General features: G+C 36.4%; 1 protein-coding gene across 14 annotated transcripts in view; it reads left to right on the top strand.

Annotated features, from left to right (window-relative positions):
* Positions 1-20,225, top strand: part of dlg1a (discs large MAGUK scaffold protein 1a) — a 143,390-nt gene that overhangs the window by 26,198 nt on the left and 96,967 nt on the right. For 2 of the 14 annotated variants that reach the window (XM_077198751.1, XM_077198750.1), the window contains exon 1: positions 10,768-11,007. The exons of the other annotated variants lie outside the window; for them this stretch is intronic. In XM_077198751.1, the coding sequence (XP_077054866.1) occupies positions 10,906-11,007 (102 nt within the window). In that variant the 5' untranslated portion in view covers positions 10,768-10,905. Of the gene's footprint in view, positions 1-10,767; positions 11,008-20,225 lie in introns of those variants that run through there. 14 annotated transcript variants of the gene reach the window in all.

Here is a 20,225-nt window from a genome sequence, read left to right as displayed (position 1 = left end):
GCCTGTAGATAAACAAGCATGTAGATAAACAATACATAAAATCTCTAATCAAAGAATAATTAACACTAATTCCAAGTTCGCTGTTGAGATTTTAAAAAGTTTGTAACGTTAGGTTTGAATGAGCATTTAACAAGCTGGTTTGCAGAGCCAAACAACGTTGTCATTGGTTTACTTCTTTGCTGCAACGTACAATTAACAATACGAACTATTGCAGGAAAACACATAGACGAAAAATAAACCATACTTACAGGTTGTGGCTCATAAACAACCGCTTCTGTTATTAAAGTTGGAACTGCTCCATCTTTCAGGACAAGCCATTGTGTGAATCCTGCATTGAACTTGCGAAAGATTGTGGAAGCTTTCCTCCGTGTGCAGCACAGAGAGCGAGATTTGGGTAATAATTATGAGGGACCTTGTTAAAAATAAATTTTAACCATTGATCCCTAACCTCCCCGACCCTAGGAAGGCTGAACAAAGTAAACCTGCAATCCGGATAAAAATAACAGTGTTTCGACGGCATTGCGGCAACAACAGCCTAGTATACCACAACAACTCTTCTCCAAAGCAAAAATGGCCTCGCCCTTATTTAGTATTCTCGGAGGAGGGGTTTATGTAAATATTGGGGTTATTGATGTAGGGCTGTAGCGATACACTAATCTCACGATACGATACACGATATTCAGCTCATGATACGATATATATCACGATATTCAGCCAACGATACGATTCGATATAATTCGATACACTTACATCATTTTCTGAAAGATTTAAAGGGGACAGAGTGATTTTGATGACATCTTGTGAGTGTTCCATTTAGTTGGATTGAATTATTTTAACTGAAAACTAAAAACTTGATTTACACAATATATGTCTCTGACTGGACAAGTTTAAGTTATTCATTTAAGAGCTGTCAGTGGGACTTATGTATCGATACTCGCGGCTTAAAAATCGATACTGTCTTGGGAAAAATTATCGATTTATATCGCAGAATCGATAAAATTGCTCAGCCTTATAGTGATGTCAGCAATCCCTGGAGGAATGTCGTGTAGTCCCTACCGGCCGTCTGCTGTAGTCCTTAGAAATTGATTTCTTTAAAAGCAAATATCTCCCTTTGGTTTGAACTTTGAGCACTGTAACTTTGCAGATGTTGTTTATGCTCAAACAGCAACATTATACACTAGCTAAAGTTAGAAAGGTGAAATCGTGTTTTACCACCCCTTTAAAAAAAAGAAAAAAAGACTAACGCTTTCTGTTCCACTCTGATCCATTCTGTTGTGATCCGTCCAGTTATTTTTAACATAATTTCTCATCATTGTGCACTATATCTAACGTTAACTGAAGCTGAAGCCATTAAAGAAAGGTTCTTTACTTGAAATAAAAGAAACGTTTAACCTTAAGAAAAAATAAAATATAAAAAGTAAACCTATATAATTACAGCCATTACACTAAATCTAAAACTTAACTATATGGACAAAAAACTAATAAAAATGACAACCACAGAACAAAATAATTAAACATTTTATGTAATAGTATCCCAGTCATAATAAAGTAATGCTGGTGCAGTGGATGTTAAATCAGGCTTATTATAAAGGTCTTTAAAACAAACAAGTGGTTCAGACAACACCCCCACTAGTCATTTATGAAAATGTGTAGATTTGCACATCCATTTTTGGAATGTCCCATGCCTAGACGAATCCAAATCCCTCAACTGCCTGTCTTGTCTGTCCTGTGATTTGCTCTGAGTTATTGCTTCGTGCTCCATGTCCTCCCAGTGTCACATGTTGTAGCAGGGTGTGTTTCGCTGGGTCTGGCCCAACGTGCTACTTTTTGTCAGCTAGAACTTGTTCAGCTGGAAACAAACCATTCATCAGCGTTTTGATATGTCTGTGTTTGATGTTTTATTGAAGATGAGGGATTTGTTAATAACAAGGAAGTTTCATGTATTAACTGGCTCAAAGTGAATATATTTTGAATATCACTTTGAGATTCAGAGAACATTTAATAAAGCGACTGATCAAATCAAGCATGCACTTTAATGACCGTCAGAAATCTAGTTTCCAGGGCAAACTGTTTTTCAGGATATGTGATGAAATGTAATTTCCTCTTGATCATGACATGTTTAACAGCTTGCTTCTGTGGTAAGTGTAAAAATATGACTAAGTCATATGTAGAGGAGACAGAATGATTTAATTAAAACCCAGTGGGACATTGCCCCTATTTTTTGCTTTCTAACATATTCACTGGTACATATTACTTTTCTCAAAAAATATGTAGTGCTGCATTTGGACAGTTTTATTCACTTTTACTTATTCTTTCCATAAGGAGATGGGACACTAGCTTTCTCAATTTTTTTTCTTTTTCGTACAGTTTGAGGTCATCGCCACACCACATTAAAAAAGTGATTTAGTATTTATTTTAGTCAACTGAAGCAACTCTATTTTAAGGAGTTTCCCTTCAGTTCCCCTGTATTTGTAAACTATGATTATAGGACCGTTATATTGTGGCCTAGGTGAAACCATAAATGATGTTCAGCTGCATTTAACCGTTTTTTTTAAAGAATTTTTTTATGTAATCTCATCCACATGTCGAGGATAATGTATTTTATTTTGCGATAATGACGAGCTGCCTAATACACTACATACATAAACAAATCAGTATAAATATTCACAACCACTGTTGGGGTAACGATTACAAGTAACATGTAGTTTATAAATGCACACATTAATATTTGAGTTTCTTTTTTTTTTTTTTAAGTTACTTTTCAGTTTAATTTGCTTAAACATATTGCATTAAACTACTGCATTAAAATGATCTTGCCAATAATTATGCACAAAATATTAAACGGGCATTATCTATCTGTTATGAACTAGGAGAAACTGATTCTAATTTCATTGACCATTATCTAATTTCAGAATGACTTTAGCACTCTTTTTAGCACTCTATATTGCAGTCTTTACATTTAGTCATTTAGCAGACGCTTTTATCCAAAGCGACTTACAACTGAGGACTGAAGACAAGTCAAGTCATCGTGAAGAGCCAAAAACAACACAAGAATTGCTCAAAATACAAAGTTCAAGCGTTGCTCAGAGTAGCATAAGCCAGACAAGGGAGTAGCCTATTTAAAGGAAATGGAAAGATTTTTTTTTTATCATCACAATGGTCAGTGAATTTTCTTCATGTAGTTTTATTTTCAAATAAGCCTCTCAGTTGTAACCTCTAGGCCATAGACTACCCACCAAAAAAAGTCCAAAAGTAACAAAATGAAAAGGTAATATAACCTGTAATGTTTAGAGATCTTTTGATCTAGTGTATGTTAAAGGCTGTGTTGTTGAATGCATTACTGCATTAAACACTTCTGAGTAAAAAAACAAAAACACACTTGCAGGACTTGGAAGAGAGCGAACGTAGAAATGAAGAAGTAACTTAACGCATAAAAAGTAACACAGCATAAAAGTAACAAGTTACTTCTTTAGAGAGTAACAAGTAATTGTAACACAACTTTTAAAAGTAACTTTCCTCAACACTGGATGTGACCTGTTTTCTGTATTTATTTATTTATTGTAATACAGAACCTGTGTGGTGAAACAATATGAATCTGGAAAAACTTGGAAATCAGCTGCAAGTGTCATTTAGACAATTTGTGGTGATCCTTGCAGCACGCGTTTTATTCTGATTTCTTTCAATGTCAAACTGTTTGAAGTGAGTGTGTTTGCAGTACGGTGAGGTGTCTCCGCCTGCTGAGAGCTCACAGCTGTGGGCTGGACTGATGGAGTGGTGTCAGTGTGGGCGGCAGGAAGGGCTGGAGGTGATATGAAGGAGTCATGAGTCAGCTTGAGCTCTCATAGGTCAGATTACTGTAATCATACGTGTAATACTGAGTTGACAGGAGTTCAGCACTTTAAGTTATTTTTAAAGAGTTTGTCTCAAGATGGAGTTGTCCGTTGCATTCATTTGTCTATTTGACTAGGTTTTTGTAAAGTTGTTACTGAATATAGCAAGAAGTCACATCATGACAGATCATTGTTTACATTGAGCACTGCTGTCAATATATTCCTGCACATTCCTAGTAGTAGTAATATATATTATATGTAGCCAGTGTTTTGTTGAAATATTGCTTAATGACAATAATTAATTTGAAACAACCCAATTAATTCATCTTACTTTTACTTTTGGGGATTTATGACAAGTTGCAGGTTATCCTAAATTGTTTATGATGATTTTTATGTAGATTCTTTTCAATAATCTTTAGAATAAAGATGTGAATATCCTTAAAGTTTTTTGGGAATATAAAGTATTACAAAAATGAGAAGAAAACCGCAGTTAAGAAGAATGTTATTCTTATAAATGTTTTGTGAATCTTGCCCCAAAACCTTTTTTCAGGTAATTTTGAAATGTGTGCGGTACCTTATTCAAGTCTTTCATGTGAACACACAAACCCATACTTTTTTTCTTTCTTTTCTTTTCTTTTTCTGTTGTGGGTTATATTCTCATCCTTGAGCGTCAAAGTAATTTAACACTGCCCTCTGCTGTATCTAGTGAAACCGGGAAATAGTTTTTGGTGGGGGAGAAACACAGGTTGTGTTCTGGTCAAGTTTCGAGTAAACGTGAAAATAATCTGAATCTTTCTGATCTCAGAAGTTGAAACGCTGCTGCTCTAAATTTAAGAATGGCGGTGGACAGTATGTGTTGCTGCATGAACTGACATTGTGAATGGTAGTAGAGCCACACTACTTTAGAGAAGTCACCTGAGAAATAGAACGTTTTGTTTACTCCACACAATTGCTAAAAAAAGCAATGAGATTTGCTTGTATTTGTGAGAATGATGTGATATTTATTTACAAGAATTATAAGGGAATTAGACCCACAATTATTTGTTTGTTTGTTTGTAGTTACATTTTTATTTTTCTTACACTATTTAAAAGCAATCAATATTCGTTTTTTGTTTACATTAACATGCTATTTATTAAAACAAAATCAAATTAAAATGCACTTTTAAACTTTTTACATTTATGTAAAAGTAACTACAATAATACAATTAAATGCATATTTTTTGTTGCATTATTTGTTACTACTAACGGTTTTCTTCTTACTATTATTATATTATTGATTTATATAATAACTATTATTGTTAATGTATTATCAAGGCTGTTGTGTATGCTTTTTGCCTGTGTTGGTTTTACTTTTTTTTTATATTCTTATATTTTGTTTATTATCTTCTCAAATTTTTTTTGTTGTTGTTTTTTTTTTTTGGAAGAGGCACCGTTTCTGCCATTTGAAGAATTACTGAAACCAACATAAAAAAGTATGGCACAGGTTAATTGATAAACGGAGAGAAACGAGTTGTATATGATTCTGTGCTTCACGTTTTGACCACAGAGGGGAGTTCTTCATCTTCTTCCAGAAGTGAAACTGAAGCTCTTTATGCATTGTAGGAAAGAAAGAGGCCTTTATATCAGTGATCCCTCGAGAGCTGTCGCCATAGGTTACCAGGGCTATCCCAGAGAGCTCCCACGTGTCTGTGAAGAAGCAACAGTTCGTCTGTGTGACAGATTGCAGATCGGGGAGGGTGGGACCGTCCGTGTGGAAGAGTCAGTCATGCAGACAGGGCCTAAACATACTCTATACCTTGCTGTGGGCTGGAAGTCAAAGAAGAGAGGGCATGAGAAGCTAAACACTTGCTGGACTGAATAATCTAGTTTTTGTCATTTGTCAGACCACTACTTGCATCACATCTATGTTCCTAAAAATGCAACATTTTAAGTGTGGTACCCTTTTGATTTTTCCAGTTAGATGGCCTTAAATGAACCCGTGAGGTATTTCCCCATCGAGGTATATCCCGTACCGGAGTGTTAACAGGCTTAAGTGCGGCTCAGTTATTCTAAGAAGCCTGACGAGCTGTCAATCTTAATGATTTCCTGCTGAGAACGCATCCCTGCAGCCAGTGTCAAATGCTACAGCGCTAGTGTCATCAGAGTACCTATTTTTAACAGTAGCATATATAAGTGGAGATTTGTAATTATTTGCCTTGGAAACTTGTACTGTTTTGAAGAGTTGGTTTCTTCATCTAGTTGCTTGCTGAGCTGCAGTCTTTTTTTGAATGTAGTTGACAGATGGTCTAGCCTTGAGGTTAATAATGAGACTGTTGAGTTGGTACAAATGTTCTTCATGATCCATTTTTTTTTAGCGTTTTTATGCTTTTCTAGCACACTTTTTATTTTTTCTATTTCTGGTGTCACATTTTTCTGAAGACGTTAAAATTGCAAAGTGTTACCATATTTTACATAATGACCATTGCTATTTTAGTATCACTGTAATACTAGTTTTTAATAATATTTTTATATTTTCCGTTTTCATTTTAAAGTTTTAGTAATTTTGTTGTCTTTTTGTCATATTAATAATATAATCTGATATTTTTTTAACGTCTATCTCATTTTATTAGTTTTTGTTATTTGAATACATCGAGTAAAATTAAATGAAAATGCGACATTGCTTTGACCACAAGTTGAAATAAAATAGTTATTATATTATTATTATGGTTATTATATACATTTATTTTATTTCAGTTTATCTAACCCTGTAATGAAGAACAATTCATTTATTAAAATGAATCTGTAGTTATACATTTACTTTTTTTGTTATTAATTCATGTTTATTCACAATACAGTAATGTTAGACCATTCATACAACTTGAAATGTTAAAATAATTATTACTAAATGCATATAATACCATTAATATACATGCATAAATGCTGGTAAAGTATTGATAATTTAATTTAATTTGATTAAAAACTAATAAATTGAATAATCGTACACACAGAGCCTTATTGTAAAGTATTACCAATCTGTGTGTATAATTATTATTTTTTTGCATATGGTCAATCATGACCAACTAACTATAAACTGTGTGTAAACTTTTAAAAATGACTCTTGAGACCCCGAGTTGTGTTCCGTTGCGCTCCGTCTAGTTTTTTGTTGTTGTTGTAAATGTCTCATCTGGGGAACTCAACTCCAGCCTAAATATATAGACTGAGCCTCCATGAGACTGATTAATCGGCTAGTCGTTCCGGCAACTCGCTGACTAATTGATTTTGAAAATATAAATTTTGCACATCCCTAATCTATATGTCTTAAATATTTACATGCTCCTTGTCCAACGTAATGCTATATAAATTATTTATGAGTACTTTTGTATTAAATCTCCCTGTCTTCTGTTTCATTAATGTCAAAACTGTAACATAATTGGATTGTTTCAGACTGGTTTCATCACTTCAGCTCCTCCAGACATTCTTTGTTAAGATGTGATAGAGAAGATGAATGGCCTGTCACCTGGATTCCTTACCAAAGTAAAGTACTTGGTGTCTCACTGAGTATTATATAGAAATACCATGGAACTGTAGAATTACAATATTCATACACCATGTCCATGGTATTTAGATGGTACATTGTTTGATGAGCGTATTCCTGTTCCTCTTCCTGGTCTGACACTAATATCTGACCACTGTGTGTCATCATAACACAATATTTTTAACAAGAAAATACTATTTAAATTTTTCTACTTCAAAATTTCACATGTATTTGTGGTACTTGCCATTTATTTGTTAAAATCATTTTTAAAGTGACTATTTAAATAAATGATTATTTAAAATTGTATATTATAACATCATAGACTGATTATAATGATGGACACTTCAGACTTGTAGTGAATTTCACCTTCACCTTTAAATAATATCTGAATTTTCAGAGCTAATTTTCCATATGGTATATTACCATATCTGTCATAACCTTGATAACTTTTGTAGTTTTTAACTTTTCCAACCATGTCATCACATAGGCTTTTCTCGTTATGGCATCCAGGTACTGAAAGACGAATTTCAGCATAAATGAATGTTGGAAGTTCTTGGAACAAAGACTCACCTGGCCAATGAGAGACGAGTTTCTCTCCGCTTCATGGACATGGTTCTCAGCACACACCGTTTCAGTCTTACTGGTATCTGATTCTTTGATGGTATCATGGGAATTCAGCAGTCTACCATCTAGATATTCTCTGAGAGCTTCTGCAAAGCAGTCAAATGATTAGCATCAGCCTGCGTACACAATTTATAGGGAGACGTCCTCATTGTTCTCACAGAAACTGCTGAGCACACAGCAATACACAAACTTTTGCTTGAAGAAATGCTTCAACACCAAGCCAAGTTTATGGATATACGTACACGTCGTCCTTTTCTCCTTGAAACTCTCATCGGGAGGGATTCATTTAGAAGTTAATAATAAGCCTCAGCCTTGGATGAATAAATTTTTTTGGATCGGAACTCCTCAAAGTCATTGTATATATAATCCAATGTCACACTGCCAGATTAAATCACTTTGTTGAAGATAGGATTGGATGATGGATAGTGTTTCTGTTCTTAATGCATTAAAAAAAAACTATAATATTTTTACCAGAGAATCTTTGGCTCTTATATTTACGATGTCTTGGCCGTTAACAAGCAATGCCCATTCAGTATGTGGCCTTTTATTTAATGATCATGCACACATTTAATGATGAGAAGAATATGCCTCTGAATGAATATGAGTGGAATTCTGTGAACACATTAATGCATATCATGTTTAGTTCCCAGTTTCCAGGTGGACACATTGCATGAAAAAAAGAAAAGAAAACTAGGATTTATTACTACTACTAATACTACTAATTCTACTACTACTACTACATGGAATAAGTAGCATTTTGCTTTATAATGAAGAGGTTGATTTTACTGATTTTCCTCCAGTAGCCAGATGAAGCTGCCATGTCTTGCAACAAATGCAGATTTTGTTTATAATAGAGAGGTTAAGTGAGTGTGTGTTTGTGCTGTAGTAGTCTGGGATCTGCATGCCTCCCTGCACTCTGATGATGTAACAGTTCAGATGATGTAGTGTGGCAGGAGGGAGGAGGGGCAGAGGAGAAACAATCACACTCCCATTTATTACAGGCTGCTATACCAATGCTTCATAATTACCAAAATTAAGATTTAATGGTATCTATTAAACTATTGGCCATTCCTTTTTAAAGTTAGGACAGGATTTTTTTTCAAGCAACATGTCCATGGAATTCTGCTTTGCCTTTGGTTTGATCACTTTGATGTACTTTATCAGCCAAAGGTTGTCTATTTGAGGCTCAAGAGTTTTAGGTCTGCGAGATTAAAATTAAAATTAATTGGAATAAAACCTATATCGCAATATGGTTTAGTGTGATTTATCCAATCCCAAATGCTGCAATTTAATTAAATAAACATATGCGCTGTGTGTTTCAGAGTGAAGCAGTGCACTATGTTCTCTTGTATGCGAGCAACTCTTAATTCGGTGTTTCAGAGCAACTCTGTTCTAAGTAAAGTAATTTCTGAATCGTAAGTTTTGGGTTGCTTATAATGGGCAATTGGGAACGCAACATACACCAACTACCCTCACAAACTTGTAATGAGTGCTTATAAACTGGCTATTGTCCAGAAAAGAGTAGACTTAACGGTTCCCTGTGGATTTCTGCCAAAATAAAAACTCAAAATAAAATTATTGTTGTATTATTATTATTCTGAAATAATCCTTTTTATGTTGTTGAATTTTTTTATTTAATAATAATCTTCATAATAATAATAATAATAATTATTATTATTACTATTATATTGTGCAGTCCTTATATTGTGCAATTTTTATCAGAAAAATCTGAATTCAATATTTCCCCCAAATCATGCAGCCTTTTAGGGTTGTCACACTCCCTTTAAAGCACCTCAGTAATTCTTTGGTCATGATTTATATTTGACATGCATATTTCTTCTAACTACTTTTACCTCGGTGGGTAAATTAGCATCTAGGGTGCTTTAAGTTTTGTATTATTTCTCCAGAGCACAGTATAGTAATGCAGACATGAAATATTACTCATATTAGGCTACAGGCAGAGAAAATATGAAAACACAAGTACATGTTTAGAACTTTGTTTAACTCAAGAAAACAGTTGGTTCTAGTTATTTATCCGCCATGGGAATGCATGAAGCATCCTTTTGTATGATGAACTACTGTCATCGGTTTCAGATCATTGGATTTTTAACTGACATATTTTATTTCATACAGATTTTATAACTGCACATCAGAGGTCATACTAGCTGCCTTTTGATTCAGTATCTTTCCTTCTCTGTTGTGATTGTAAATTTGTTGAGAAAGCATTATGTGTCCCCGCTTTTCACCTCCAAATGGCCCGGATCATTTTTATCCCCTTCCCTGCTCTGAATGCTGCAACCTTCGGTTTAAAAACTCTTCAGTTTCTCTCTAGTGAACTGTGTAATAAGCTTGATTCTATTGCTCACCCCTCCCCCTCCAGTCTGCTTACCTCTCCTCTCTCTCTCTCTCTCTCTCTCTCGCACCGCTCTGTGCGTCTTGTTTGGATAGTTGAGTGAGAGACCGTCCGAGCCTGCTCCTCTTTCCTCCGAGTCATGGCAGCAGTTCTTTTGCAGTAGGTGGAAGCGCAGCAGTGCTGATGGATCGCGGAGAGTCCCTCGCGTTGTGACACGAGACCCCGTGCACTCCGCTGCCCTTTAACCCTCCTCCTGCTCCTCCTCCTTCTCCCATCGCAACACCCCCTGCTCACGGCAGGCAGCATGGCTCCTCCAGAGCTCTCGCAAGTACAGCTCTCTTCAGGACCGCTTTAATCTGTCGGACCGATTGAGTCAAGTCAAGCGAAGAGATAGGAAGGAAGAGCCGTGGACTCAACTGACAAGGGCTCACTGGATGAAGGCATCACGTCGCCGCTTCTGCTCCCCTTTCCACGGACCGAGCCGAGAGATGAGGGTGCCCGTCAAGAGCAGGCAGCGGGCAGAGCTAGTGGAAGCAATTGGCGGGCACCTCAATCGCTGATGGATTGCACTGCCCTGGCGCAGAATGTCTCCCAGCATCAAAAACTTGGATTGCTTTTCGCCAATGTTGTGCCACTGTAAAGTAGCATGCACCAACAGCACCATCTCACTTATGTTTGGATGCAAGGTAGGGGATTGTTTTGATAGATTTATCAGAAAGATGCATGAGCGACAGTTGCCTAAACCTAGTTGATTAAATGGTCCTTGGACTCTGAGCTCCTAATAGTCTTCTCACACTGAGGATAATTTTGTTGATGACACCTTTAGTGGGTTAAGATCTGAACATATGCTGCAGGTTACACTCTCATGGCAGTGATCCATTCCTTTACATGTGATCCTATTAGTTTGTGATTAGGTTTGAAGTCTCACAGAGTCTTCATTTGTCCGGTTTTAGTCTGACAAAATGAAATGCTCAATGAGACCTGATGATGGGGATTTAAAGAGCTGTAGGGGATATTTGGAGGATCTCAACCTGACACTCTTCAACCAATCAGACTACCTAGCTTGCATGTGTGTTCCATTCTGCCTTTAATTCCACCACTGTGGTTCACAAACCACATGCGTCTGGGAAAGAAATCCTGATGGACTTCCTGGCTTCTGTTTGCTGAAACAAACTGATTTCAGCTTAAAGCCAAATAAACGCATCCCAATCAAAGTTTTCCACCCTAATCAAGAGTAAAGCTCAGGCACAGGATTCCTTTTGGTTCATTTTCTGCTCGTCTAGTTCAGAGCGGGATAGCAAGTTATTTTAGTTATGTAACTGCCTGGTCCCCTGGGTATCTTAGCCTGCGTCCCAATTATATCTACTATGTGCCAATGGGTTGTGGGGAAGAACCTTGTTTTTTTCGTTATTTCACGACTGAATGGTTAGTCTTCGTTGTCTCCATCTTTCAAGCATTGCAACTTGCACAGAGCGTAGAGGATTACGGCTTGTCACTTTGACACAGAGTAATCAGTCCTATAAATCTTCCTGTCATTATAGCTGAACCTTCTTTTCTTCGAAGCGTGAGATCAGAGGGCTTGGGGAAGCCCTTGTTAACTCCTAATGACCGTCAATCCCCGGCAAGCACAGAGATGACCCCTTGCCATTGGAGCATGAATGTTTAAATTGTTTATGATGTATGAGTATTAGTTTAATTTTCATCAAAATCCTGTCTAAATAAAGATGATGCCCGGCTTAGCTAAAGAGTCTTTCAAAATGCATCATTGGCTGCATGTTTTATTTATAGGTATTGCATCTTACTGCCATTTTACAGTGTTTTGCTCGATAATAAATAAGTAAAACTACTTGAGCTTACAGTGAACGCAAAGCATTTCAAGACTTAACATGAACAGCTTACAATAAGACTATATCACTATCTAACAATAAACAACACAAGAAGTGCTACATGATCATTCAGAAATCATTCTAAAATGCTGATTTGATGCTCAAGAAACAATTCTTATAATCAACATTGAAAACAGTTCAAATGAAAATGTTTTAGCTCACTTTTGATAAATGTATTCATTGCACCCTTGGTGAATAAAATTAATTTCTTTTGAACAGTACTGCATAACCAAATCCATTGCTCGTTAATGTAGCTGTAGAATCATTGTGACAAAATTGCAAGAGTAAATTGGTTTAGTGACGAAAAAGAAACTGATCAAAGGTATAGTTATACACCAAAAATCCCTGATAAGAATTAGCCTAATTTCTTAAGCATGGGTCTTGAATTTGAGTTGGGCTATTGACATCCGTTTTGAAAATTGCATTAGCTTCTTGGTATCTGGTGGGTTAGTATAGTGCTGAAGAGATAACAATTACAGTAGGTTTGTGGGAAGGGGGCTGAAGATTATTTTTTAATAACACCTTCCCATGCTGTCACCCAGCTCTGCTCTATAGATGCCTGACTAAAGTCAGCAATGTGAGTGAAGCCTGTAGGATACACAGGATTCCACATTGATAATTAAAGCTCACAAGCATCCTTCTTCAGATGCTTCTTTGCTTTGCCTGGACTTTGCCAGATGAAGTTCCTGAGCTAATCTGTGCTCTGCGTAGCATTGATTTAATCCTGCTGGGATGTGCTTGTCACACAGAAAATGGTGAAAGAGTCTTTGATATGCTTCAGTTTTTTCATGTGTGATGTGAAAGTTTGCTCTTTTATAAATTTAGGGATTTTGTAATCTGTTTTGTTCTGCTTACAGCGAATGGGTAGCACCCGTTGATTTGATTATTTTCAGTGCAGACATTTGTTTTCCTAGCTGATTTTTTGTTCTAGGATGTGATGGGTTCACAAAACAGTGCTTTGCTATGAGAGCTAAAAGTTATGAATGAACAAAAGCAGTTGGAAACTATATTTGACCTGACAACAAACCCGCATTCTGTGTGTACATGCATCAGAGCACCGTGGTTTTTTTTTTCACATGCATTGAAAATGAGAAAGGGGCATTGAAATTTAATGTGCACCTGTTATGCTTTTTCGGATATGAGGGTACAATGGTGCTAAAGGCACACCTTAAAAACATAGATTTTTACTACTCCCATAGAGTATGATTGCAGAAAAAAAATGCTTTGTTGAACATTGATGGGGCAACAGATTTTGTGTGAAAATCAAGCGTGCCGCACAAGCCCTGAAAAGTGAAGCCAAAGGGTCTCGATCGCCCCCCGGTGACTGGTCCTAGTATAGCTCATAAACCCCGCCTCCCTGTGTTATTCAATGGGACGTGAGAACAACTAAACAATTAAATTACACTTCACATATCTTTTTTCCAAAGATAGTTTCTGTCATTTACTGTAGTTTTCATCACGCCGATGTAATTTCAAGTGTTTGTTTTTAAAATAAGTTTGTTTTTAGTTAGTTATTTGATGCTATAAAAACGGTGATGTGGCGTACATGATTGACAGCTGTGATTGACAGGTTTTCTGGGCAAAGTCGTTACTGAAGCAACAACAGACTTTTTTCGGGATCTTTGGAGGACTGAGGAGATTGGAGCTTTAAATTTAATATCTAAATTTCTATAATTTATTATTTCACACCGACATAATGGTTTGTTCTGCAGCAGAGGCGTGTGCTTACGCTTGATTCAGCGAAGTGAGGGCGGGACCAGAGCGGGACGTTGATTTCACGGCTTTACTTCCTGCTCACTACTGCACATGTCTGGTCCCCAAATCGCAACTGCGCAGACTCAAGTCCCAAGATGTCAGCGCCATATCGGGACAATGGCGACTTCACTTCTCACCAATGGAATAGAACGAAGGGGCGTCGTCCATCTTTTTTTACATTCTATGGTGAAAATAAATCATAAAAATGGTTTGTTTAAAAATCTTATAAATGTTTGAAAGGTTAAAAGGCTCACCAGGGGCAAAAGGAACAAATTGTTGCTACCTATTTAGCTAATTTAGCTGAAATAATGTTTTTTATCAGTGTGTAAGTTAATACTTGTTAAAAACAATCACTTTATTTAAACTTTGTACTATCTTCGGTTAATTTCGATAAATAAAAAATAATTTTTGTTCAATAATATACTGTCATTAAAATGTTCATTTTAAAAATAGAGAAACACAATTTAAAAAAAATAAAGATTCTGAAAGCATTGAATGAGATCCCATCGTAGTTTAATATAGCTTTACAGTAGTAACAAAAATATATTTTATCATATGATATGATTAATATCATATTTTTTTTAATATGATTATTATCTCTAAGGTGGACACCCAACTTGATATATGATATTTACCATCTGAATGTAACCAGGTCATGTAAACAAATGGAAAAGTCAGCCAGCTGTTGCGGGTGCACCTTTTACCCCAAATAGCATACTTTTACATATTCTTCCGTTATTGAAAAAATTTTGCTTTAAAGGCGGGCGTACACGGTGTGATTTAATTTTTTTTATTTACATTTTTTGTTAATTTTTTTATGTGCTGTTTTACGAGCTCGCAGATGATTTTTTTCACTCGGGAGAAATCGCGTGTAAATCGGTTATGCTCGCATGTCGCGGCTTGTATCATGTGCGAGGAAGATACGAGCCGAGCCGAGCACCTCTCGACCTCCCGATAATTTTTAAGTATGTCGAAAAAGTTCGGTAGCTGTCGGCTTGCATTCGTGAGGTGTGTGCGGTTGAATGAGCCGATTTGTCGATCTATCTGAATTTGACCAATCAGGAGCTGAGAAAATCCACAGAAGAAAGACGAAAATGGTGTGGACTACTAGAAACACTGCTTCAATTAATGTTTTTATGATGACTTTGTGAAAGGTTAACTAAACAGCATCTGCCGTGTTCCTGCTGGCCAGTATTTGGCATATTTCATTCTGTAACATACAGATCTGTATTATACTATTGTTTTTGATAGTGTTATACATTTCTTACAGATTCTTACACGTCACGATGATCATTGCGTTTGTATCTTCCTAACAGCAATTACACTTTGTCTACAGCCTAATCTTTTTTTTATTAATGCCGACAGAACAATTTTGCCAGATATTGCTACGAAAAACAAGCAAAAACAAAGAAATTATAAAAATCCGAAATAAGTGATAAACAAAATAAAATAACCTTTACATTATGTGGATCTGGCAACATGGGATCTGGCACCCGCGCCCTCACTCACAACGCGCTCAAGCTCACTCAAGCCCCGTTCACTGCGCTAGCTTCTCGCAGCAAAATGAATTGCAAACACTTACATGATGAGGTGGTTTAAACGGCTAATTAATCATTCAGAGAGCTTGAAATTTTATTTTTGAATGTGTTGCCTACCGTAACTAAGTTTTTTAACTCATTCTCTCACACACACACACACACACACACACACACACACACACACACACACACACACACACACACACACACACACACACATAGATATCACACAAGGGTGACCGGACGTCTGTTTCCCGGTGCTGAAAACGAGCCTATATATGTAGCAAAATAATCACGGCTTCTATCAATATTTTAAATGCAGTTTTTGGCGCGGAACTTCGTGCGATTTCTTTGGAATTCAGCAGGTCGTAAAATCGTGTCGTATATCACTGCCTCCGTACGATTTTCGGATAAACTCACTCGTAAAGTGTGCATGGACATACGATCTTCCGACCGTCAGAATTTGCACCGTGTACGCCCGCCTTAAAGGTACAATATGTAAGATTTTTGTAATAAAATATCCAAAAATCACTTGGAACAGTGTGATATATTTCCTTCAGTTGTGTACTTACAATATCCCAAAAGTTCCCAAAGATTTTTAATTTCAGAGAAATTCAAATTTTAAATAATGGCTCGTCCATGGTCATTGTCGCCTGTCAATGACGTAATATCCGCGTTATCCCTGGTTTCCACTCGTACTGCCATAGTAACCATGGCGACAGACATGGACAACGTCATTACGTCTAGTGGCACGCTCACGCTGTTGTTGTTTTGTTCAAATATTATGGGCCATGGCAAGCAGACTTTGGGACAAAAGGAATTAATATCAGCGTGGCGTTTTCGAGATGCCAAGAGCTCCACGTCGTTAGTCCAGTCGACTAACTTCGACTTGACACTCTTGCATATTAGACAGGTGAGCAAACGTACATAAATCTAATCAATGTTATATAGCTCAACATGATGAAATGTTAGAATAAGATCAGTATATTATTCTAATGTTGATCTAGCTTACTGCTAATCTCATACAGACAAACTAACACATAGAATAACATAACTTTCAAACTAAAATGCAGTCTAGTGTAACATTAGACCAAGTGAAAAAGCGTGCTGCATAAATCTAAAACATTGTAAAAAACATTAAATATTAGATCAAATTAGCACAGAATCAACTTTGCATAACTGTCCGCGATCGTGTCTAAGATTAGCCAAATTTCCACATGCATCATAAAAAGCGGTTGTTAAGAAAAGTGCTGAGCTGAATTTTTGTGCCCTCTAGTGTGTTTTACCCCAGTGCGCCTTTAGCCCCATTGTACCTGTCATGTAGCGTGTTAAATTGCTTTTTGTGAATGTAAAAGGTCTGAAAAGTTTCAAAATGTGAGAGAAATGGAATTTCTGAACTGCCTGAAACCTATGTAGGTTTGTAAGAAATTTGCATAATTTTCCTCACTGGCTGCCAAAAAACGTCTACTTTACCTGCCTTCAAACATGGTAGCTGAAGAATAGTTTAGTTTGTGTTGTCGACACGTCGAGAAGTCACAGTCTTCTGCGCTGCGAAAGCAAATCCACTTTGCATGCACTTCGAAAGGATGAGGACTCAGCTCAAGCTTGAATTGATAAGGTAAAAGCGACACTAATTGTTACTGCTTGGATCACAAGTGCTGAGGAAGCCTTCTGAGCTGAAATTCAGATATGGCATATGGGCGATTTGTTTCCAACACGCGCTGTAGTATGGTAGACCAATCACAACAGACTGAGCCATCTGACTAATCGGAGGAGAGAGGCTCTCAGAAAGGAGGGGTGTTTAGTGTTTAGACACTGCAAGAGAAAATGTGATGCTGCATTGTATACTGTGAGAAAAAGTAAGTTTTTTTTACCCTGGATGCATGTAAAAATTTAAAATGGCATCATTTCTGTTAGCTTTTACAAACAAAAAAAAATTTTTTAAAACAATACTGACTTTATAATTGGACCTCAGCGAAACATCTATAATATGTAAATATTTGTTTTCTATGATATGGCTAATTTAAATTGTACTTTCTCACTTCAGTTTGAATTACTTTCCCAGTGATATTGCAATGTATAAATGAGGTTTAATCCATTTAAGTTGATGATGTTTTCTCTAAAATCCCACGGCACTTACTGCCAGTTGATTGTGTGATTTAATTGGAGTCTTTCTGGACTTTCTTTGGTTTTCAATGTTCCAGCATTTGTAGTGTGATCATTGATTCTTCATATTAAGATGTTCAAATTGTGCTTCTCTTCTTGTTTCCCTCTTCATAAGCTTTGGAGCAGCTACAGATCATCAGAGATACTTTTGTGTGCATTTCCGTGCTTGTTGGCAGCTATAGCAGTTGGTAGACCTGATGTGAAGGTCAGCAGATGGATGTCTCATGTCATACCAATTCCTTCTCTCTCAGGGAAGGGAAGATTGTAGAGGAATCATGTTTGGTATGCTCAAGACAGCTTGTTTTCTCCTGCCTGCAGAGCTGTTTATTAGGTTTTAGTGTCATCCCCATTCCTCTCACTATCCCCACCTGCCGGTTTTGTCATCAACCGCTAATGTGTTCTTAAATGGAAATTGCTGTGAAGATTCAAATGGCAAATGGTATGACATTATGCTTTACAGCGGAGCTGTTCTTAATAGCCATCACTTACTAATAAACTAAATTGTACATGCATGGCAATGACCCAGTGATGAAACTATGATGGAATAACAGAAAAATGAAGGTAAATAATTAATCATCTCTACATTTTATCTCTTATTAGTATGATTATTTTTTTTTGTACTGGAGAAGATTCAGCTATAATATTACAACCTGCCTTTTGAATTATATAATATACAGTAGTATAGGGCAATACATTTTATATATAACAACCTGTCATTCCTGGTTCTTAAATTTGTGTCACAAAAATGTTATTGCTGAATCTTTACCGGTTCACACTAGGTGTGTACCAAAATATTGTGTCAAAATATATCGCAATAAAAAAATGCAACAATATAAAATGCGTGGATAGTGACGATATGTAGTTCACCCAATATGTAAATTAATGTGTGTGAAAAGATTTTTAGTGTCAGTACTACATTAAACTACCATATATAATGTATAATAATACAATGGGGAAATATTTGTGTGTCCTGATAATGCCAAATGTCTTATGTTACCAGTAAAAAGTGGCCTGCATTATTTTAATATAGAGTCAGTGACGGAGTGCAAGCATATTCATCTAAAATAAATCTGGATTTTCAGCTTCAGAATCTTGAATGTATTTGATTTATTATTTATTTTTATTAAGTTACCATTGTCCTGTGCATTGGGTTACCAGCACCAAGTCCAAGCTTATTGATTTCCACACCCAATGTAATACCAAATATAGCATTTTAATCAACAGCTCATTTTTTGTTAACCTTTTACCATATGTCTTGGAGTATCGCAATAATATTGTATCAGTATCAGTTCAGTATCGTGATATGTATCGAAATCATGACATGAGGGAATCGTTACACCCCTAGTTAACACATAGTTCTACTGTCGCTTGGTATACAGACGTATAGACGTATGCCTTAAAATACTTGGACTAATTAGCAGAAAGATGCTAATTTCTATCTGAAAAGGAAATCACTGCTGTTTAGCTCAACTATTTACTGTACAAGGTGCAGTCTGATGTTTTATTCTGAAGACCTGCATTGGGTATTGAGATCCTTTTACATATTGACTTATATAACTGAGCACTTTCATTTAGTCAGTAAACCGTGAAGCTCCTTTTGTGACCAGCAGTTCCACATGCTCTCACATGAGGATTTTTCATTAACAATTCATTACGTAAGGCATGCTAAAATTGATCACCCTCTACGTCTTTGTTGATAAGCCATTAGAGCAGCAGAGGGAATCCTACTGAAGTGTGTAAAACGTCTTACAATCCGGTTGCCCCGAGTGCATATGATGTAACAAGGGCATGTACGAGGAAAAAAGGGAAGGAAGGATGCGAAGTAAGACCAGGGAGACAACAAGCTATGCTTTTGTAAGGAATTCGTCATAGTCCAATCACACTAATTTTTAAGCATGCAAAATTACCCTACAACAAATATGAGCAACAAGATATGTCGTCATGCGTCAGGCCAGGGTGTCAGTGTTGAGAACCACCGATTTATTCAAAACAAAGTAACAGTTGCTGCATCTCACTTCACCTACTCGTACACTTATACGCCCTAAAAGTACTGTTTTTGTGAAGAAAAAGGACATACTTTTGAATGTGTAGCTGAATAATAGGTATTTTTTGGGACATCATTTTGTCATAGTTGCATCTTTAAAGGGCAGCTCTGTTGCTTGGTTTATGCGACATGTCACTGTTTAAATTGCCCTGTCAATCATCTTGTCGCAGTTAAAATCCTACACATTTAATTTCATTTCATTTCCATACCGTTTTGGAGAGAATAGTAGCACATTGATCTGCCAGTTGTGGCTCCTTCATGTGGAGAACTTTCCTCATATGTTTGCATAATGATGAATTTAAAAGTTAATGACCAAACTTTTTTAATTTTTTTTTTAATAAAATGTGGATAACATTGAATAAATATGTTTTCATTAGGTTAGATTCTGATTATTAATCACTCAAACCCCTTTATCTAAACCTCTCTACCTAACCGTCAATCTTGCACATATTTGTTTTTTACACTTTTTTTTTTGACACTTCAGATTCTAACCTGAAAAAGTAGACTATCCAGGT

The sequence above is a fragment of the Siphateles boraxobius genome, unplaced genomic scaffold, assembly GCF_051911475.1.
Source record: "Siphateles boraxobius isolate OS27281-9 unplaced genomic scaffold, OSU_SipBor_1 41, whole genome shotgun sequence".
NCBI lineage: Eukaryota > Metazoa > Chordata > Actinopteri > Cypriniformes > Leuciscidae > Siphateles > Siphateles boraxobius.
The sequence above is the reverse complement of the archived record's forward strand: the minus strand, read 5'-3'. Positions and strand labels throughout refer to the sequence as shown.